General features: G+C 49.6%; 1 protein-coding gene across 2 annotated transcripts in view; it reads left to right on the top strand.

The window, feature by feature from the left end:
* Positions 1 to 11,616: 11,616 nt before the first annotated feature.
* The window catches only part of ECE1 (endothelin converting enzyme 1), a 106,493-nt gene continuing 94,835 nt past the window's right edge, over positions 11,617 to 23,274 (top strand). Inside the window, exon 1 of one of the 2 annotated variants that reach the window (XM_073233346.1) lies at positions 11,617 to 11,776. In XM_073233346.1, coding sequence (XP_073089447.1) covers positions 11,774 to 11,776 — 3 coding nt within the window. In that variant the 5' untranslated portion in view covers positions 11,617 to 11,773. The remainder of the gene's footprint in view (positions 11,777 to 23,274) is intronic. The other variant, XM_073233345.1, reaches the window with a different exon arrangement.

Here is a 23,274-nt window from a genome sequence, read left to right as displayed (position 1 = left end):
TAAACATGGCACAGGTTCACTGTAGGAAAATCAGAAAGGTACAATAAAAATAATCAGTGATCTGGACACACAGAAAGAATCATGATTAACTGATTATTTGCTATATGTGCACTCTTCAAACTTCCATTTTCCCCATGCATGTATTTATATTAACAAAATCAAATGAGTGTTGTTTTCCAGATGAAGTGCTCTGACCAAACAAAAGTATAGAGAACACAGTAACACTCATCCTCACAACCAAGTTTCAACAAATCTTGACATTTTTTGCATGTTTGCCTCAGCTTTTTTCTTTTCTTTCTTTCTTTTTTTTTGTGTGAAACCTAACAGATATGGTTGAGGCCTTCTGGATTCTTTTTTGCAATCCCTCTCCTGCAACCTCCACCCTGAGCCAAGTTTGGGGTTTGTCATTCCCAGTCATGCTTTGGATATAGTTGAACTTCAGATGAATAGTGTAGTTCTGCATAAGTCTTCGTGCACCCTGCCTTTGGGTTTAACATTATGTTCTAGAGGTGTGTTCATGTTGAGCCATGTTACCCTGCTTCATTCATTCATCTATTGCCATTTGCATTGCATGGGCTAAAGAGACCATGGTGTCTTTTGCCTATTCCACTGATGACTGCTTTTGCAAACCATGCTGCAGAACATTCCGGTACAAGTCTTCTTATATATATGGGAACACGAACTCCTCTGGGGTAAATACCCAAGATAGAATTGTTGAGTTGTAGGGTGCATTCAATATCATTACCCTGATTTTGCTTAATCCCACCACAGATCATGAAAATTCTTCCGTTTCAATAACTATCCCACACCTGTACTTTTTAAATAGCTATGGAGATTTTCCCAGCATAATGATAGGCAAAACTGTTTTCTATTAAAATCTACTCTGTGGGGGAATGTCTCTACAGCTGTATTTTTTTTTACTTTTTGAGATTAATTACTTTTTTTTATTAAGGTATCATTGATATACACTCTTACAAAGGTTTCACATGAAAAATAATGTGGTTACTACATTCACCCATATTATCGAGTGCCCGCCCATACCCCATTGCAGTCACTGTCCATCAGTGTAGTAAGATGCCACAGAGTCACTACTTGTCTTCTCTGTGCTACACTGTCTTCCCCAGGATCCCATCCACACCATGTATACTAATCATAATACCCCTCAATCCCCTTCTCCCTCCCTTCCCACTGGCCCTCCCCCACCCCTCCCCTTTGGTAACCACTAGCCCCTTCTTGGAGTTTGTGCATCTGCTTTGCAGCTGTATTTTTGTGCATATCTTTAATTGTTTCTACAACAGAAATTCCTAAAGACAGAACTTCTGGACCAAAAAGGATATGCATTTCAAGACAAACTTTCCCAAGAATTCTTAAGCCAACTGATCCTTCCACTAGCTTCCACCTCCTACAAGGGAAGATGGGCCTGTTTCCCCCAGAGCCAACCCATTTACTTCCTTATAAATATTTGCCTCTGGAAAGCTTAGCTGTCCTTACACCCTCCCCAGTCTTTGCTCCTTCTCCTGCTCCCTTAGCCATCTGGCAAGTGGACTCCTAGAGACGGTGATAATTCCTGTAAGGCATTCATCACTTCCTGATTTCCTCTACAGCCATTTTTGTTTGTGATTTATCTTTCCTTGCAGGTATAAATGTTTTTAAGAGCAGGAACTCTATTTTCTTCATGGTTAATCACTCATAATTTATACACCACCAAGTAACATTTATAGCATCTGCAGTAAAATACACATACAAACTGTTAAAAAGAATTATGGATCACTGGGAAATAGTTGATTAAAATATTCCGAGTCAATGGAGTTACTGCATTTCCATTTCATCCTACCCACCTGACATTTGCTGAGAGAGCTCACTGGGGCGGAGCTGAGCCCCGGGAACCAGACGCAAGCAGGCCCTGATCCCTGCCCTCCAGGAGTTCACAACTGAATGCTGCTCTGAGCATCCTCTCAGCCAAGGCAAAATGGAAACATGGTATATTGTCTCCAACTCATGATTAAAGAATGAAGGACATTTCAGCTGGGAAAATCTCCCCACCTTGTGTTAAAGTATAAGAATGACTTGCCTCATAGGTGCTGCTATGGGGATGTATATTTTGGACGTTTTGGACAATTTTTTTTTTATTGAAGCACTGTTGATATACAATCTTATACTGGTTTTAGTATACAATACAGTGATTCAACAGTTACCCATATTATTAAATCCACATCCCCACTAGTGCAGTTACTATCTGTCAGCATATAGGAAGATGTTATGGAATCACTGGCTTTATTCTCCATGCTGTAATACTTATCCCCGTGACCAACTTATATTGTGCTTGAAAATTTTTGTGCCCCTTTATCCGCCTCACCCTCCCCACCCACTGGGTACTTTGCACAATTTCCCGGGCCCTGTGGTTAGCACAATGTCAGGCTCCTGGCAGGGGCTTTTTCATATCAATTTAGCCAACATTTGTTTACTCATTCATTTCATTGAGTACTTACTGTCTACCAGGCACTCAGGCAAATCCTGGGATATTTTGGTAAATAAGAGACATGGTACCACCCCTGCTCTGCTGTTGGGAATGTAAAATGATATAATCCCTTTGGCAAACAGTTTGGCAGTCTCTGAAGAAGATGAACATACACTTACCATGCAACCTGGCAATTTTGCCTATAGATATCTAGGTATCTACCATTGTGAAATGAAAGCTATGTCTACACAGAGACTTACAGGCAGATGTTCACAACAGTGTCACTCTACCGACAAACACTGGAAGCAATTCAAAAATTGGAAAGGCGAGTGGATAAACAAAATGTCATGCATCCATACCATGGAAACCTACTCAGCAATAGAAAACCAACTACTGATACATGCACAACATGGATGAAGTACAAACACTTTACACTCACTGGGAAAAGCCAGAGACAGAAGATCGCAGACTGTGATTCCATTTATGTGACATTTCCAAAAAAGGCAAAACTAGAGAGGCAGAAAGCAGATCAGTGATCGCCTTGGGGTGAGGGTGCAAACAAGGATTATACGTAAACAGGTCTGAGGGATCTTTTGGGGGCAATGAAAGTTCTAAAAGCTGGATTGTGGTGATGGTCTGCCACTCTGTGAATTTACTAAAAATCGTGAAATTATGCATTTATAATGGATGAATTTTGTGGCATGTTAGTTATACCTTGTAAAGAGATGACAGAAACAAGATGTGGTCCTTACGTTTGTGGGCTTTTGTAATCTGATTGAGGAGAAAGACAGTAAGTAAATAATCAAGCAACTAAGTAGTGAATTATAAGTTCTGACAAACAGAATAAAGGAAACATAGTGACAGAGAATAAACAGGGGGCCTCCTTAGGTGATGGGGAAAGGACTGTCTAAAGAGGTAACATTTGGTCTGTGACCTACAGGGAAGAGAGATGGGCCGGGCACCCCAGGTGAAGGGACAGCATGGTCAAAGACTGGGTGAGAAGCCTGTGAGCTGTATGTTCACACAAATTTGGTAGAGTTTCAAAGAGGTACCCTGGTCTTCCAAGGCCACATCGCATGTGAGTGGCAGGGCAGGTGTTTAATTACAAGGTCTGTTTGTGCCTTCAGCTGGCATCAGCTTCCCCACCAACGTGCTCCTGTAACGTATGCCAATATCCCCAGTCACATGCAAACTGCCTTGTGCATCTCCACGAGCCTCCTGCTGTCCAGGGCCTCGGACTCAGCAAATAGAGAGGTGCCTGGGCACAGGTAGGTGAGGAGATGGCTGAGGTGTGGGTGATGTTATGCTGTCCCAACATCTGCTGCCCAAAGCATGAGTCAAGGGCAGGGGTGGCTGCAGGATCTGCACAACAGATCTGGCCCACACTCAGGGGAGCCACGGTGCCAGGGGAGCCACGGGCTGCAAGTGGACCTGCCCGCTGCCCCTTATCTCTCTGTCTAGGCTCTAATGTTCCTGAGTGCAGACCAGGATTCAAATCCCGCAATGCCCTTCCTAGCTGTGTGGCCTCAGACTTCGCGGAGCCTTCTTGGTACATGGGAAAGAGTAGATCTGGGATTAGAATCCACATCTGCTTGGCTCTAAGGCCCTGCTCTTTGCACCAGCCAGACTGACTGGCTTTTTGCAGCAGGACTCACTGATGGGTTAGTTCAGGGTCCTCAGCCTTGACTGCACAATCAGATCACCTGCGAGTTTCGTAAACGTTGGGACCCACCCTCAGAAATTCGGGTTTACTTGACCTGAGGTGAGGCCCAAGCACTGGTATGCTTTAAAAGCTCCCTAGATAATTTAAATAGGCTGCCAGGGTTGAGAATCACTGATCCAACCCCTCATTTTATAGATGAGACTAACACCCAGAGATTCTGAGTGACCATCCCAATCCCCAAGGTCCCCCAGCCATTTGCAGCTATTGCTGGAAGCTCTGATTCTCCCCTCTGAACTATAGTGAGCCACAGTAAAGAGCAGGAACTTTGAAATCTGAAAGAGGGTGGGTTCAATCCTGGGTTGTCACTTACAGGCCATGTGACTTGGAGCAAGTCACCTCACTTCTCTGACTCTCAGGATCTTCATCTGTGAAAATTGGGTTTATGTGAAGTCTGAACAAGCTAGTGTATGCAGAGAGGAGGTACTCATTAAACAGGTTGCATTCTTTAGAAGAGAGCTTCAATACAATTTGATAGACACTAATTGATCATCAACTATAGGCTAGCCCTTGTTTCCAGGGCTACAGAGCTGGGATCAGACAGGGAAGGCCAACAGAATAAGCAGACTAGACAGAGTGGGAAGTGCTGTGTTAGGTAGGAAGTAATACCAGGGGCTGTGGGGGTACAAATGTAGGAGTCCTAATCAGACTTGAGATGTAGACAGGGTGTGGGTTACAGGAGTGGCTACATCAAGGGCCTCTTTTCCTGAAGTTGGGGAATGAACATTTGTTGAATAATACTTTATGATAAAACTTTCAGTTCTCTTCATTCATCCAAATTTTAAAACAACCCTTTGGTGCAGGTAATGTTACTCTCACTTAAGACAGAAAGTTCAGAGATACAAAGAGCCTTGCCCAGGCTCATTCAGATGAGGCCAGAATCCATTCAAAGAGTATGACTCCAGAGTGGAAGCACATCCCATGGTCCCCAGTCCTGGTCAGATGGGGTCTTTCTGTGGGTTCCTGACCACCTCCTGGCCTGGATGAAACCCTGAGTTTGCATCCTCGGCTCTGGCTGGCTAGGCAGCCCATGGGGAGTTCCCACTCGTGTCAGCAGAGCTGGGCGACCTGGTTCTTCAAGAGCCCCTGGCTCGATGCCTTTCTGCTGCCCTTACCTGCACCCACAGTCCAATGGTTGTAGCTGCTTTGGTCAAAGACACCCAGATGTGGGAAACAGCCCCTGATCTGGGTCTCCCAGGCCTGGCCTTGTCCGTGAGTCCAGATTCCCAGGAAAGCTTTCCTGAGAACATGAGCACTCAGGCTTTAGGATAAAAGCCTGGCCTGGCTCTATCACCTTGAGTTCTAGTTCACCTACTGTCCTCACTGCCCTTGTGCTCCAGCCACTTCTTCCTGTCTTCCAGCTCCTTTCCCATGTCTGGGTCTTTGCACAGGCTGTTCCCACTGCTGGAACACTCTTCCCTTCTCTCTTGACCTGCACACTCCATCCCTCACACTCAGCTACTCCCTCTTCAGCACCCCTGACCATGCTGAATATCTCCAGCACCAAGCACATCTTCCCCATATGATCAACAATCACTGTTGCTAATTTGGTTTTGACATCCTTTCCCTCTTACATTCACCCACCTTGGCCCAGTCTTCTGTCCCATCCCATTCCTCCACGATCTGACTTTCTCCAGTTGTCAACCAACAAATCCACATTACAAAGTGCTTTTGTTTATAATCAGTATTTCCTCCATTTACAAAAATGCAACAAGGTAGCTGCTCAGTGTTAAAGAAAACATTATAAAACATCAATTTAAAAAGAGAGATTGAAAGTCACTAGAAAGAGAAAGAGAGAAATCTATCAGGTATCTGGATTGAATTAGTTAATTAGGTTGAATATATAACTTACCTAAGAGCTTCCTAGCAGCCAAGGCAAAAAGAGAATTATGCTGGATTTTTGGTAGTCTGGTTCTGGGATGACTTGGTTCCTTGAAAAAAACCATATCCTTACTCACTCAGTTGAGAGTGGCCATATATTAAAGGGCTGTTTTTATCAGGAAAAGCCTTTGGGGAAATGGTTTTCCACTCTCTCTGCACTCCTGTCCCCTCTGACTACCTCCCTTTGCTGATCTCAGCTAATTCTCAGGCATTTTTTCTGCTTTGCCGCTCCAGCCTGGCCTATTTTCTCAGTTATGTTTCCCTGGCTCTGAGATCTGCAAAAGTAGTGAGTCTCCCATCTATAGAGGTGTTCAGACTTGGCCGGGTGACCTCTGCAGGGGAAACTGCAGAAGAGATTCAAAACTGAAAAAGGGATGGGAATAAATAATAAGCTTTTCACAACTTGTTCAGGTCTAGCCTTTAGGGCCTGTGAATTTGTACCTAAGTAACTGAGATGCAGCTCAGATCCCACCACAACTCCAAGTCCTGTATGGTCCTTCAGAGAAGACACAGGGAGTTCAGATCCCATAACACAACTTAAAAGCTGTTTTACCCTGGACTAGTGACTATATATGTCCCACTTAGCTTTAGGTTCTTAATGTAGAAAATGTTATCCATCTCAGAGCCTCACTTGCTGGCTGTGTGACTTTGGGTAAGTTGCTTCACCTCTCTGAGCCCCAGCTTCCTCACTCGTGAAATAGGATAATAGTAGTAACTATCCCCGCTGGGCTATTTTAGAATTTAAAAAATTAATATGGGAGAGTACTTAGCACAGTGCCTAGCATATAGTAAGTAGGAAATTCATTTTAGCATTGACATTATAACTACATAATCTCATTTTTTTGTTTATAAAAAAGTAATCTGGGAAAACTGAGACCTATTGAATTAGAAACACCAGTTGCTCTGCCTCAAAAAACACTGAAAAAGCAGTTTAAATATTTATTCTTTTTTAAAATGTTAAAGCAGATTTCATTCATAATATCAATAAAACATCTTAAAATTCCCTTTCCTTTCCCCGCTCTCTCTCTTTTTCTGGCCTTCCTTCCCACTGTCTGAACAGCACAGCAGCCCCCATATCTGTGTTCTGATTCCCTCAAGCCCCCTGGAGAGCTCAGCCTCCCCTGGCTCTTACGTCCTTGGCCCCTGCCCCAGCCTTTCCCCATCCCTTCCACCCCAGCAACCTCTGCTCTTTCTCTCTCAGCTTGTTTTTTTCCTTTCCCTTGTCACATCCCCCAGATTCGCAGCATTGCGCCAGACTGAAGCTGCCTGAACTACCAAGTTTCCTTCCTCAAAGGCAGGGAGGAAGGGAGGCTATGCACAGGTGGGTAATGGTTTTCCTTTCACAAAACAGACACACCCATCAATACAGCTAAATGCAGAATCACACCAAGGAGTTAACAGTGGTTAATACCTGAGGTGAGGGAAATGGGATTTTTTTCCCACTGTATTTATTTCTGTCTTGTTCACATTATTTTGCAGTGAACATATATGAATTCATTTGAAATTGGAAAAAAAGACATTTTATTTTATATTTGAAATTAAGTTTAGAAATCAGGGCAAAGGGAGAAAACAGTAGAAAAAGTAAAGCAAGAGCACAGTTAATATAAGTATCCAAAATATATTTCATTGGTCCTGGATTTAAATCACGTAAAGTGCTTGGTATGGGGCCCAGCACATACTTGCTAAGTAGCAGCTATTGTAGATCAGGACTTACTGGACCTCCGACCCCTCATAGAAACTCAAACTGCCCAATTGAATCAGAGTAGCTGGTGGCCCAATGGGAAGGGGTCAGGCTGGGACATCCTGGTCCCAGCCTCACCCCGTGTGACCTCTCTGCAGGAGTGGATGGGCCAAGAAATAGTCAAATTAGGTCTGACAAGCTCTGCCGGTCCCCTTGCCTGTCAGCCTCTCAATGCGCTTCTTCCGATGCCTTCCTGACAATATCCTCCCAGGCAGGCTGGTAAATGTCTATGTCGTGGGAGTCTGTTCCTGGAAAGTTTGATTACCTGCCTCCCACCCCCACCCCGGACCCTGTCCAGAGTTCTAGATTGTCATTTCAGTTCAGTTATGGAAGACAAAACAAAATAAAAGAAGTGCAAAGCCCTTATAACAAGTTTCATTCTGTCTGCATGCCTGTGGGCTGCCCATTTTGTCCGGCCTCTATCTGACTTGGACCATGGCATAGGTCCAAAAATAAATAAATAAATAAAAAGGCAACCACTAAGTGTTCTTCAAGCACCTACTGTATACTAGACATTACCAAACATCTGTTCTGTACAAGGTGATAACACAGACAAAACAGAGGAAGAATAATACCAATAATAACCATTGCCATTTATTGAAGCGCTGTGAAAAAGAAGCCTCTCCACAAATTCTCAGAGATTTTTCTTGTACCCTAGTGAATCCTGAGGCGCGGACAGACAGAAACCACACCTAGATGCAAATGCCAGGTGCTTCTGAGGCCCTCATTCTGCTCTGCTTGGCTTGGTCAATCAGAGCCACTGGCCACAGTGACTGGCTGAAGAATGGACACATGTCTCAGTAAGAGCCAGTGAAATTCAGTTTCAGGAATGTTGTTGGAACTGTTGAGAAACAGAGTTCCTATTTCTGCTGGAGTCCCTGAAAGACCAGGATGCATGGCTGATGCTGCTGGCAGCTGTCTTGTGATCATGAGGAGAGAGGCTATCAGACAATAAAGCCCCCAGATAGGAAACCATCTTGAGATGGAAAGAATGACATTGAATCCTGATGACATCATTTTAGCTTCTCCACACACATACCTAAAGTTAGTTCTACTCCTGTACTTTCCACTTTAAGTTGGGTTTCCTGCCAATTTGAGCCCTAATGCTCCGACTAAGCAATCGGTGGTGCCCAGAGACCTGGGTATTTGAAGGAAGCACCTGTCACCACCCAATCTCTAGGAATCTGACAAGGAAAACATGTTCTCCTGCCACACAACTGCTCATGTCTGTCAGAGAGGACACTGAACCCACAAATGCCAACAGAAGCAACGTGATGCCAGCATAGTAGCAAATCCTCTCAGACTTGCTGTGCCTCCTTGGAAAAGTCACTTTCTCTCTCTGAACATTAATTTTTCTCATCTGCAATAGAAGGTGGGGTGGGAATCACAGCATCTACTGCGTAGAACATCGCAGAAGGCTATTTGGAGGAGATCTGAAGATCCCCAAGGAGCTGGGTGTGGGTCAGAGTTGGCAGCAAACCTTATTTCCCGAGTCCCTAAGCAGGCTGGCCCAATGGAAAATATACAGTCACAGTGACACTGGGAGGCTGCAGGGCTTGTCCTGCTTCTGCTGCCAGCCCAGGGAGGGGCTTTGGGTAAGCTCCTCCCCACAGCCAGGGTTCTCCTTTCAGAAGTGAGAACCACAGCCTCTCAGTGTTCTTCGTGGAGCCAGGATCAAATCCGGTTCACTGCTGTATCCCCAAACTCAACTCAGTTGCTGCCCATTGTGTGAGTGAATGAAAGGTGGTCAGGATATACAAATTTCTTTTCTCTTTTCAGAGCTCATTGTTGGAATATAACATAGAGAAAACACACGCATTCTAAGGAGGCTTCACAAACTGAGCACATCCTTGAACCCGGCCCTTCGTCCTGAGACCACATTACCAGCACCCAGAAAGTCCCCCTGCTACTCCCTTTCTAGTCATTCCCTCCCCAGAGGTAACACTAGCGTGACTTCTGACAGCATAGATTAGTTGTTTATCTTTTATCTTCATGTAAATGCAGGAATGCTTAACGGAGGGCCCACGTGTACATTAACTCATTTAATCTTCACATTAGTACAGGAAGGTGGGCAGGAATTACAAATCCCATTTAACAGAGGAGAAAACAGGCCCAGAGAGGAGAAGGGAATTCCCCACGATCACATTGTTAGCAAGTGGAGAGCCAGGATAACTGGGCTCCATTTTCACATCTCCCTACATCTCAGAATGTCCCTCTTGGTATCAGGCTGTGATTCCCAGGAAGACACTGGAGGAATGGTCAGGCATTGAAGCCCCAGGCCTGGACAGCTGATGGTGTAAGTTACCTACCCTCCAGGATGGAGAGAGTGTCTGGGCCAGAGAAGACCTGGTCACCTTTAGAGCATGGCCCAACCCTCCCCTCTCCATCATGCTCCCCATCTGGGGCACTCAACATGCTTTGAGAATTTTGACAAGTGGCCCTCCACCCAGTGTCTTTTCCTCCACATTGAAGAATTTAGAGTGCTGTTGAATAAGAGCAGGGAGAGTTCTTTCCACACAGCTGCCTCCCAATTCTCCGGGTTGCCATACACACTGTCCAGGAGCAGATGGCTCCCGTTGGAACCTGGTGCTCTGTGCCTTGACCGTCTCTCCTCTGGGGGCCGAGTCACCCTGAGCCAGCTCCTAAGCAGGGGTGGCTGCACAGTAGGTACCCTCTCTTCCAGCATGCACCTCTGTCCCCAGGCAGTTCACCTCCCTCATCCCTCTCCCACCCCACCGCTGGTAGGCAAGATTCCCCAAACCTTTCCTTCTGGCCTCATGAACTCTTACACATCCTTTAAAGCCCAAACCCCACCAGCTCCCAGATGTCTTCTGTTTTTCCTGAACATACACTCATTATGCCCTCTGTACAGTGGCATAATTTGTTTCTCTTTGTCAACACAACACAAATATAGATGGTCACAAAGTCACACAAACAAAACACACTTTCACTACACGTTTTTCCCTCCTATAAACTGGGTCACATACACAGTGTATCAAATTACAACCGTGCCCCTCTCATGTGTGCGCACTTACACATACACACACAACACCACAAAACCACAGGAATTTGGTCTCTGTTTACAACAGGGACACAAAGTCGCTTTCTACCGCGCATGTACAGCAGGCCCCAAACGTACCGATCACACAGCCTGGAAATGCAGACACACAGCTTTTCTGTTCCTTCCTCCTTCACTCACTCACCACACAACGTACATGTACACACGGTTTCTCCCCTCGACATATAAGCGCAGGCATGGAGAGCCCTCGGTCCTCTCGGCGGCCTTCCCGCCGCCTTCCCTTCTCTGCGCCTCTCTCGCCCGTACACCCACAAACGCACGGCGAAGCACACACTCACGAACCCCAAATATTGTCAGTCTCTGTCTTTCCCTCAAATCTAAACACACCGGCACGCGGGATCTCTCCCTCCCCGCTTTTTGTCTCCTCCCCCCCCTCTCTCTCACACACACACACTGCACACGAGCGTGCGCGCACACACCCCACATAAACACACACGCAGCTGCAGCGCCCTGGGTCACAGTCCGTGCGGGCGCCAGGCTGGAGACAAAGGTCGCCCAGGCTCCCGGCGCCGCGCGCAGGACACAGCCGAGCCTCTGGCTGGCCTCCGCCCGCCTCCGAAGAGGGTCCCGGCGAGCTCTTAGCCCGCGCGCCCTCGGGGTCCGCGCGCAGCCAGACCCTGCGCCTGGCGCGCCGAGGGTTAAGGGCCCGGCGGGCGGGGGCGCCGATCTCCGGCTGTGATTGGCCGCGCCGCGCGGGCCCTGCGCCCCGCCATTGGCCCCAGGCCGGGCCCGCCTCCCGGGGACTCGGCGCCCAGGCCGCGCTCGCCCGCGGGGAGCCGAGCGCGCCGCCGGGGCCAGCCTGCCGAGCCGAGCGTCCGAGGAAAGCGGCCGAGAGCCGAGAGTCGGGAGTCGGGCGCGGGGCGCGGCGCGGGGCCGGAGCGGAGCACGCAAGCTATGGTGAGCGTCGCGCCCGGCCGGGCCTCTCACGGTCCGCGGCAGCGCCGCGGTGGGGCTGGGCGCCGGCTGCAGCTCTCGGAGGGCGTGGAGTCGGGGTCGCGCGGGCAGGGCTCGGCTCGCCCGGCTGCGCAGTGCTGGGTTCCGCCGGGGCCGGCCGCGGCGAGCTCGGTTCTGGCAGCTGGACCTGGTGGGGTTTGGAGGGCTCGGGATGGCTGATTCGGTTCGGTCTCACTTGGTACGGTTCTGGCCTGGGGCGCCAAGAAGTCCTGGACTTGGGAGGGCTTAGACACCTTGGGCATCTGGGCTGAGTCCCGTTCGGAAGTCGAGGACAATTTCCAAGCGGCTGGATCCATTTGGACCTGAGTGCCCCGGGACGCTGAGGCCGGTCGGCTGAGGCTCGGCTTGAGGCGTCGTGGGTGGCCGAGCCTGGCGCATTCGGAGAGCTAGGTCGGGGCACTCTGGGGCTGCCGATCTTTCTGTGGTCTAATGGGGTGGAGAATGGAGCCGGACAGCTAAGTTGGCGGCTGTCAGAGACCAGGAGACACTTGGGGACCCTGCGCCCAGCGATCTGGTCTCCCCAGCATCTCCCAGTAATAGGTCCTCAGAGAAGGGGTTTGCTGAGGACTGGCACTGAGTGGGATAGGCACCGGCACCAGGGAGAAGGAACTGGGCAACGGGGATTCTGAAACCCCAAGAGAGGAACCCATTTGGCTCAGGCTGGGCTTTTGGGGGTTGTTTTAGGGAGGGGTGGTCGTTCCTGGAAGGAAAGCCCTGACTTTTCAATCACCTCTCAAGGGCCTCAGGATCACCTCTCCGTCTGGGAGTGGAGGCCGCCTACTTCTCTTCGGTGTCTTTCCCAATGAACAGGCGCCTCTGATTCTTTCTCCTGGCCCCCTTCTGTGCCATGTGAAGGGACTATAAGTCACCATGTAGATCTGAGGAGGGCATGCCTCAATCCCAGGCACAGAGCCGCCTCCACTTCTCTGATGCTGCCAAGTCTGCAGGGGCCCAGGTGGGGGCAGTGTGGTACTCCTGTGACAGGAGGAGTGCCGCCATGACTCCCCGGGGATCAAGCTCTTCTCTGGCCAGATCTGGAGCCCCCTCACATTCTTTCCGCTCTCTTCTCTTCCCGCTACTATCTGTCTCCCCCTGCACCACCACTTGCCTCTCCGGAGTCAGTGATAGTGAAATTATTGCTTAGAGACCATCTTGGACCCAACCTACCTCCTTGTCAAGAACCTGACCCCTGGAATGAACTGCTTGGACAGTTTCAGTGGCAGGGAGCTCCCTCCCTGTGGACCCGCACTTGGCTTAAGGGTTCAGTATATTGGCAATAAAAGGTGGTGAGACTTTGGGGTTTGATCATCCAGTCTGTTTCTGAGCCCATCCTGACCTAAGTTATTCAGAAAGAGAACTGTTTCTCTTTAAAAACCACCAAAGAAATAGAGGTCACCTTGCCTTGATGGCACTTTTCAGAGCCTTACAAGAAGCCCCCCAACCTATCAGGAAGATGCCAGACTTTGGCATCACACAGACTCAGGTTTGGAGCCTGGCTCTTCCACTTGCCCACAGGGACTTGGGTCAAGTCACATCATCGCTTCTGAGTATTCATTTCCTCCTGGTACAGCCAGATGATAGGTTTTATCTCACAGGGTGGTGTGGGGATTTGGTGAGATCACCCAGTGAGAGTGCTTGCTCAGATGCAACTATAGCTTTTCTTGTGCAACCTTAAGCTTAAATTGGAAAGTTTTGCCTGATATCTAACTTATTTGCTAGGCTGGAAGGATGATTAAAATTTATCATGTTGTGGGGAGAAGGAGACAGTGATACTTAGAGGATCATTCATTTGTTCATAATTCTAGAGAGGTTTATTGGACGCTCACTATATGCCAATCCCAGTGCAACAGAGGAAAAAACAGGGTCATAACCACTGTTTTGAGGGAGCATCTGCCAGTCTATTAAGTGTCTGCACAGATCCTTAGGCTAGGTTCCATATCTCTTGAAGAGCTAGAGATATCCTGCCGGGGGAGGGCTCCCTCCTGGCTAGAGAGACGAGAGAAAGCTTCACTGAGCAGGTGGCATCCGAACTGGACAGAAATCCCAGGTGGGGGAACCTGTGTGAGCAGAGGACCAGAGGTGTGAGAGCACAGGAAGTGCCCTGGGAGAGACCAGTGTGGCACCTGGGCATGAGAGCCAGGAGAGAGGAGAGAAAGTGGGCAGGGGATGTTGCTGGGGCCAGATGGCTGAAGGCTTAGGCAGACTGAGGAGCTGGATCTCCACTGTGGATTGTTGACCCACCATGTGTAGGTCGGGTGGGGGCTGACATCAGGCCTCCTCAGCCCCGTCATTTTGGTTTCCCCTAAACGCTAGTCTCTGTGCTCATTCCTGAGGTGGGGGTTATTCAGGGCTGCTCAAGTGTTTATTCCTTGGACCTCCTGCTCCATGGGTTTTAAACAAATCCAGCGCTCCCTCCCCTCCAGCGTGGCCAAGTTTCCTTTGGCCTCCGGCTTCCTAATGGGGCTCCTTCAGAGAGCATGTGGGCTGTTTCTTCTTGGCCGAATTTCCCTGATGGTCCCCAGCTCCCTACGCAGGTCCCTAACCTCTTGACAGGGAGTCAGCGCAGTTCTTAAATGCCTTGGGTAGGCCCTCCCAGTGCAGGCTTGGGGTACAGAAGAGGAGGAGGATCCCAGAGGAGGCTTTTTGTATCTCCTGTCTCCAGTTCTCATACTACCCGGCACCAGGCACAGAAAGGTGCAGGAGATGCCCAGGATCACACAGCAAGGGAGTGTCAGAGCTGGCACAAGCCTCCTGGATGTTTGAAGGGTTTCTAAGCATGCAGGTTTGGGGGAAGGCCACCCAACCTGACATCCCCAATCTGCTTTTGGGGCACCTTAAAAATGTTCCTCCACATTCCAATCTAGGGGCTGAGCTTAAAGGGGGTGGGGATGGAATCATCTTTACTGTAAGAGACTGAGTCCAACAGTGTCCACTACCTGCATGTACCACCAACTAGCCTGTGACCTTGGGTTAGCTATTCCCCCTCTCTACACCTCCTTTCTTACCAAGTTGGGCAGATCAGCTCCCTTTTCAGGGTATCATGAAGACACACTCTAGGATACAATGTAGAAATGCTTGGCAAATTAAGAACTGGAGGGAAACTGGTATTATTTGAAGATGAGAGGCCAGCCACATGCCCCCTGAACTAGCATGCATGCGGTTCCCAGGGCAGAGGAGAGCCTTACCCTGTGTTATGCTGGTAGCTGGTTACTGGTGTTTCTTGCGTTGCTAAGACTTTTGATAAACAGGCATGATGTTAACTTTTGTTAAAGAATAAGTACATTGTCTCCTAGACAGAATTGGAGAGACCAGGCCCTGTCAGGGAAGGAACAGGACTTGAAGGGTAAGAGAGGCACACAGTGGGTTTGCCAGAGTTTCAGGCGTTAGTCAAGATGTAAGCAGCTTGGCTAAAGTCCACACTTTGATGTCTACAGTGAGGGAGGAATCCGCAGCACATGTTTATGACTTTTTGTGTTTCTGCTCAATTTTTCTTTTTAGTTAAGTAGCTAAGCACCCCTGTCATAGTCAGAGCGCTTCATTCATTCATTTCTTCATTCACCAAACAAGTCTGCCTGGCACGATGCCAGGCACGATGCCAGGCAGTCAGTGTGAAGGAGACTGATAGGTTTCCCTTGCACAGTCTGGCGGACAGACAGATATGGAGCAGGAAATTACAAGTGCGATTGGTGTTACCAAGGAGACTCTCAGGGTGCTGTCGAGCAGATAGGGAAACCTCACCGAGGGGTCAGAAAAGGCTCCCTGAGGACATGACATTAAAGCTGTGGCCTAAAACACGAAGGGGACCTGGAAGAGCATTCCAGGCAGAGGTAGCTGTGAGTGCAAGACAGCACAAGACAGTACATTCAGGAGTTAATTCATCTGGAGGCTCAGAAGAGGATGCTTGGGAGGTGGCCGGGGCAGGATTTATGTTAAAGATTTGGGGCTCTGTCCTAAGAGCAGTGGGGAGCTACTCAGGAATTCAGAGTGAGGGGAATGGCATCAAAGGTGACCACACGGGCTGCTTTGTGGAGAATGGGCAAGAGGCATGAGGCTGGCAGCTGGAAACCAGTTAGGAGGCTGGTGGAGTGGCCCTGGGAGAGGCAAAGATGGTCTGGACACTGGTCACTGCCCCTTCCACCCCACACCAACCCCCACAACGCTGCCCAGCATGGGCAGTGAAGAGGGGAGGAGCTGTGGCCCCAGAGGCAGCACAAATCCCCTGTGGACATTAGGCTTCCCCCCACTTCTTTCATTCAAATTACCACTGGGGCGCCTTATCTCTAGGAACTTTGGTCTGTTAGAGGAGAAACTCCCAAATGGCTCCGAAACAAGGTAGAAAATGGTAAGTGCCAATGAGGAGATGCAGCCCCAGAGTCACCCTGGCCATAGGTGCGTATCAGGGAAGGCTTCCCAGAAGAGGTGGCATTTGAGCTTCCTATGGCAACAGGTAGTGGAATGGGGTGCTTCCTAGGAGTCCAGTTCTGAAAAAAAGGAGATACTCCCCCATCCTTAAGAAATTACAAGTCTGGGGCAAAATTTAATGAATGACCAAAGTTGACTGAACTCCTCAGGGGGTGGCCCTGGGAGTTGAGGGCCTCGGGGTCCTGCCCTTTTCCTTGGGGGTCCTGAGGGTAGGGATGGTGGGGATTTCTGCAGGCCTCCCTTGGCTCGAAGGCAAGCCTTGGAATGGCCCCCTCCTCCCCCAGGGCTTCTGGGGAGCTCCTGAGGGAGAGATGTAAACAGAGGAACAAGTTTCTGGAGCTCATTCAGGAAATTAGCTTTGAAAGGATCCAACTTCAGGGTCCAGAGCCAGGGAGGTGGGCCTGGCTGCTGGATCTTCTTAAAATCATAGATAGAGTGCTTGTGTTAAAAGGCAATTTGTAATCATTGAATTCAGCTTCCCCATTTTACAGGTGGGAAGACTGATGGCCAAAATGAGCATCCACCATGTACCTGACACTAAATGTAACCTCTTAGATCTCACACCAACCCCGGGAAGTAGATTTTTCCCCATTGTAGAGCAGGGAAAGCTGAGACTCAAGGATTAGTAGGGAATTAGGGGCTGTCAGAATTGCTCAGGATTCTGGCTTCCGTCCCAACCTGCAGAAACTTTAGCAGAAACTCTGCCTTCCTGGGAGAATCTCCTGGGGACAGAGATGGGACTATGGGGCAGTGGCCACAGGCCTTGGGGGCTGATTGGAGCTGGTTGTTGGCCAGGCTAAAATGTTATTTATCTTTCACCCTTGCACAGCCCTTGATAGTTAGTGAAGCCCTTTTCCTTCCCATTCACCAACCGGTCTTGGGTCCCGCTGCAAATCAGTGTCAGAGCTAGGACTTAAACCCAGGCTTGTGCCCCCCGTCATGGACCAGCATCTCCCTGGTTCCTGGCATTGCCCAGGCCCTGCCCAGGTCTCCAGTGGACCCTGACTGTAGCTGTCCCAGCTTCCTCACCACTTGCCCCTGTAGAATAAAGAGCAGCCCCTGGCCCTTTAGCCTCCTCTCCCCCATCCTCCTCCCCACAAGTTCTTTTGCCTCCTTGGCAGGGGAAGGCAGGAGGGTGGGTTGGGGTGGCAGCCAGGAGGAGTAGGGTTACAGTGTAAACACCGTCCTGTCAATATTTACCTTTGCCTGGAACCCGAGACTCCCTCCCGCCTCCCTGCCTGCCTCCTACACGCTGCCCATCCAGGTGCACGGTGGCCTCCTCTGGGGCTTTGATCTGGTCACTGAAAGCAAGGTCAAGGGTAGAAATCTCGGTTCTAACCCAAGCTCTGCCACTAACTTTTGTGTGGCCCTGGGCAAGACTTGCTCCCTTCCTGAACCTTGGTTTTCCCATTTGTAAAACGACATGGCTGGAACAGACCCATTTTCAGCAATGACATGTAGGATTACAAGCATAAGACTCTGGTTCAGAGCATGGGCTCGAAGTGGGTAGCCCTGGGTTCGAATCCATCTCTGCCACCCTCTCCCTGTGAACTTCAGTTTCTGCATCTCTAAAATGAGATCCTAATGGTACCTATTTGGGAGAGTCATTGGTGAGAATAAGGAGATGACCTTGGCACAGGCTCAGAACTGAGTGGGTACTGGTGGTGGTGATGATGGTGGTTATTTCAAACATTTTATGATTCCCTGAAGAGACTGAATGACATCACTTGGGAATGGGAGCCAAGGGTGGGGACTCTCACCTCACACCCTTGTTGTACTCTGGGGCCATGGGCTGGGCTGGGGGGGCCCAGGGGTTGAGAAAGCCCCCTTGGTCAGTTCCCCAAGCCCCACCCTGCTACCCCCCACCCCCACCCCCACGCACACCAGAGCTGCCCAGCCTCTGACGTTCCTCACTGGGTAGAGGTCCAGGGCTGAAATAAGCTCAGAGATAAGTAGCTGTGAGAGGGGTGAGGGAGGGCAGAGGTGGTGGGAGAGGGAAGAAGGACGCATTTCCTAAGCAGCTCTTTCACAGAAGCTCCGAGGCCAGCACCTACACAAGCTTTTCCCTCTGGTCCTGGAGAGGAGGGAGTGTGGGGCAGGGACTGGCAACCTTAGGGTGTGGGGTGGGCGGGGCAGGGGGAGAAGGGTGCTGGCTGCCTGCGCAGCAGAAGTAGGCTCTAGAGGCCAGAGGGGCTGGATTCAGACCAGGCCCCTCATTTTCTGCTGTGTCACTTTGGACAGTCTGTCCCCTCTCTGAGTTTCATTTTCCTTGTCTCTAATATGGAGATACTGGGTCTGTTTTGTACAGTAGTTGGAAGAATTTCATCAGATGCTATTTTAGAAGAACGCAGCTTAGTCCTGGCACATACAGGGTCTCAGCTGATACCAGCCTCTTACTATCATGATCATGAGAACCACACGCCAGTCCTGGTTCTGCTAGCCTGTGTACTTCTTGAAGGCAAGACTGCATTTTTACAAATTGTGGTATAATCTACCTAAATAAGATGCACTTGTTTTGTACAGCTTGATTTTTGCAAATCTACACACCTCCCTAACCACCCCCTGGGTCAAAATATAGAACATGTCCACCTCCCCAGAGAGTTCCTCGGTGCCCCTCCCATCAGTGTGCCCCTGCGGGTGGCCACTGACCTGCTTTCTGCCACTCTAGTTTTGCCTGGTTTTGAACGTTATCTGCAGGAATTCATGTATATGTACTCTTGGGTCTGGTTTCCTTCAGCTTCCGTCAGCACTGAATGTTTTTCAGTTCTAAAATGTTGCCACCTGCACCAGGATCTGCTCCTTTTTAGGCTGCATAGTATCCCACTAGGTAGATGGACATGTATCTGTCTGCGGACGACATTTGGGTGGAAGCCAGCTTGGGCAGCTGTGACAGTTTTGTGTGTGTCTCTCTGTGGTCCTAAGTTCTCATTTCTCTTTTTCTCTTTCATTTCTCTTGGGTGGGCGTTTAACAGCAGAGCTGCTGGGTCACAGGGTCCATGTGTGTTTAACTTTCATAGAAACTGCCTCACATTTTCAGAGTGTATTACCTCTTTGCCTCTGGGCCCAAGGTCTTGGCCTGGAGTAGATTCTTGAGTGCTTTTTGAAGGAAGAAAGGAATTTGGGTCCCTTCTTTGTCTTAAGATGTTGGATCCATTTCCTGGGACGTGCCCCTGCCCTTGGGGCCTACAGCTCTGGGCAGGTGCTCTGCTGGGCCCTGAGCTTTGGGTTTCAGGGCACCCAGGGGGTCTTGACCCTAGAGACCCCAGACCATGAGGCTCTACCACTGAGTGACCATGGGCAAGTCCCTTCCCCTCCCTGGCCCTCAGTTTCTCCTTTTGTAAAACATTGGGTGGATTGAAGGTTTCCCCAGCCCCTGAGTCTCGGGTGGTCTCCCTTCATTCGGGAGCCATTTGCTCCCGTTTGCTGTGCTTCTCCACCTCCAGGATCACACCTGCCCCACCAGTAAGCTCCAGGCACCCCATACCTCCCAGGAAGGACCATGTGTGAAAGGGGGTAGGCTCTTTATTCTTGGCACCCTCCTTAAGAGCCTCATTGTGAATCAGTCCTCCCTGGACTCCCCCAGTGGACTCCTGGCCATGGGAGCTCCCCCCGTGGAGGCTTTGCAGAGATGACGTTGGTGTCAGGGAGACCCAGTCTGTATCCTGCCACTTCCTGGCTCTGACCTAGGACAAGTCACTCCACCTCTCTGAGCTCTAGCATCCTCATCTGTAGCATTGTAAGAACGATATAAAATCCTATCTCGTTGTGGTGAATGAAATGGGCAGCAAAAACCCCTGCCCTTGAGGAGATGTGTTCTAGGCGGGGCAGCCAGAGACCGTATAGGCAAATCAGCAAACCAGAGCGATCACTTCAGAGAGGAAGGGAAATAAAACAGTGATGTGATAGAGAGCGGCTGTGAGGTTTGGAGGAGCTACTCTAGATGGGTGGGCAAGGAAGGGGGTGACATCTGACTGAGACCTGAAAGATGAGGAGGGGACAGCAGGCAAAGATGTGGGAGATGAGCAGAGGAACAGTATGTGCAAAGGACCTGAGGCAGGGATGAGGGATTTGGCATGTGATGGGTGGCAAGAAGGCTGATATGTCTGGGCAGAGGAAGCAAGCAGGAAAGGGGGTAGGAAGAGGTGTGCATGGAGGGCGCAGGTCATACAGGTCCTTGTCAGGTGCAGGGGGAAGTGGCATTTCATTCTGAGTGATAGGAAACCACTGCAGAGCTCCAAGTAGGGGGATACTGGTTTGTTTTAGAAAGGCCCTGGCTGCTGTGTGGAGGAAGGGCTGTAAGGGGCAGGAGTGAGGCGGGGAGGCTGGTGTCTGAGAGGGACCTCAGTACATTCACCTGTCCCGAGGGCCAGGAGGCTTATGCTATTCCAGGATCTGGGATTTTAGCAGCTACTTCAGAGGATGGAAAGGTAGATGGGGAAGGCATCCCAGATGCTGCAAGATGTTCTGGCAGAGAGAATGGTGGGCAGAAGTTGCCTTTGGAGCCAGACAGACATCATAAAACCTCTCTTAGAATTTAGCCTTCCAGGATGAACGTGGGATTCTCCGAAAGTGACCACGTTCCCATCACCCCAGGCCCTGGCGACCCAGAGAAATAGGGCTAAGAGGGCATCGAGCCAGAGCCTTCCTCCCCACTTCCGCACACCCTGCTGAGAAGTGAGAGCGGAGGAAGTGAGGCCCCTCTGCCCTTGGGCTGCTGCTCCCAGGCCCTGCTCTGGGAGTCCTGTGGCTTTGTGGCTCCTGGGTGGCCTGGGCTGGTTTGGGGCAGGAGACAGGCACTAGAAGGCGGAACTTCATCTTTCGCTGCCGCTGAGTGTCAAGTAGGTGATTCTTCCGCATCTCACTGGGCTTTGGGCGTGGTGGGTGAGGAGGGCATGGGAGTTCCCGGTCACAGAAGGTCTGGGAGGAAGTGAAACTCAGACAGCATATCTCTTTTGTGGGGAGAAAAAGGCTCAGAAAGGGAAAGAGACTTGCTTATGGCCACACAGGGAGTAAGAAGCAGGGCATAGACCCTGATCTTAGGGACTCCCGATCTAGTGCTCTTTCTGGCTAAGAGGTGAGTTTTGGAGCCAGACAGACCTGGGTTCTAGTCCCAGCTCTGCCAGTTGGTCTAGCTGGGTGGCCTTGGGCCAGTAACCATCTCTGAGCCTCAGTTTTCTCCCCTGTGGAATGGGGTGATAGCAATACCTTTCGCATGGTGTTGTTATGAAGAGTGGTAGAAGTAATTTGTGTAATGCTTGTAGGATGGTGCACATAGTAGGTCCTCAGTAATGGGAGCTGTTTTTAATGTTACTATTTTTGTGGTTCTGTCATTCTGAGCCTTGTGAGGAGCTGGGAGGATGGCTGCATGCTAGCCTGTGCTCAAGCTGTTTCCACTTGGTGATTGCAGTTAGGGAGGTGAGAAAATTTGATGGTCTGTCCATCTCACTGCAGCTTGTTTACCTTACTTCCCCATATAGTTAGGGGACTCTTTAACAAGGCCCTTAATTACCACCACCAGCACTCCAACACACACATAACACACATGCACACACGTGTGCACATGTGCAAGGCTTAGATGGGCTGGAGAGGCTCTGTCTGCCTCCAGCCTAATGAGGGCAGACAGGCACTAAAATGCCAACCCAGGATGGGAAACTGGCCACTCCGCACCTTCTGCATCAGGTCCCTGGCACACACTCACTGATCCCTGTTTGTGCAGTGTGGCCTAGGAGTTAAGAGCAGGGGCTATGAGATCAACTTGAACTTGAACCCTGGGTCCATTGCTTATTTGTTGTAAAAGGATCTTTTAGCAGGTGAGTTTTCCTCTGAGCTTTGGGCTTCTCATTTGTAAAGTGCGGATAACAACCCCTTCTCTGGGTGATGACGAACATTAAAGGAGAAAAGATAGGCCTGAAGTGTGTGTGGTACAGATTCAGTGCTTGACTCAAAGAGGTGGGTATCACTAATAACGACACTGACATATGTCCCAAACCTGTTATGCCTGTTCTATTTCCATAACTGTTCTCAGAAACTTTCTTGACCAACCCCCTCCCATCCATCGTGTTTTCCCACAGCCCTCTTGACTTCCCACCCTGGACTGCCTTCTACTGGGGCACAAGTCACCCTGGATGAAATTTCCCCCTCTGTCTTATCTCCCTGCGCTAACACAGATGGCAAGCTTGAGCTCTGGGGCCAGCCCACATAGGTTGGAGACCCAGCTCTGGCTGGAGCAACCGCAGGCAAATTCCTTAATTTTTAGCCTTTATTCCTGCTGAAGTAAAATGGAAATAATCATAGTACCCAACTCTTAGAGTTGTTTAAAGAAGCAAGGTAATTCTTGTAAGGTGCTGGGATCTGTGCCTGCCACACAGTAAGTGCCTAGTAAATGTTAGCTGACTTTATTACCAGCTAGGGTTCTGCGGGAGCAGAGCCCCTGCCTTTTCATCTCTGTAATCCCAGCACTTGGCAAGGATAGACTTGGAAGGGAGTTGGGGTCTCTAAGGGTTTACACTGTGGACAGTGGAGAGTTGATTTACCAATGAAATGGGGCTGCCTGGAAAGATAGTGTTTGGGGCCTTGGGCCACATTGTGAGCTTGTTGATTTGGCAGACATTTTGCACAACCCTGCTCTGCATCCCCTTGATGTGGACGGGATGGGAGAAGGTGCAGGCACAGGGCTGCCCTGAGGGAGCCCCCAGTGCATGGGGGAAACCAGACAGCATGGCTCTGATGCAGTCAGGACATATCAGCCTGGAGCTCGGCGAGTTCCTTCAGAGACGACTTCCTAGGTTCGGAGACACTTGATTACTCCTTTGGGGAAAGGATATAATATAAAATTCTTCCTACATTAGGGTTTTCTTCAATAATCCTTTTGTTCTTTCCCCACCAGCAGTGTTATGACAATGGTGTTTATTGAGTATTTGCTGTGTGCCAGGCACAGTGCTGAATGTTTTGTTATAAATTCACTTAATCCTCATATCAACCCTGTGAGTTATTTATTATTATCTCCATATTATATGTGG

The sequence above is a fragment of the Manis javanica genome, chromosome 4 (assembly GCF_040802235.1).
Source record: "Manis javanica isolate MJ-LG chromosome 4, MJ_LKY, whole genome shotgun sequence".
NCBI lineage: Eukaryota > Metazoa > Chordata > Mammalia > Pholidota > Manidae > Manis > Manis javanica.
The sequence above is the reverse complement of the archived record's forward strand: the minus strand, read 5'-3'. Positions and strand labels throughout refer to the sequence as shown.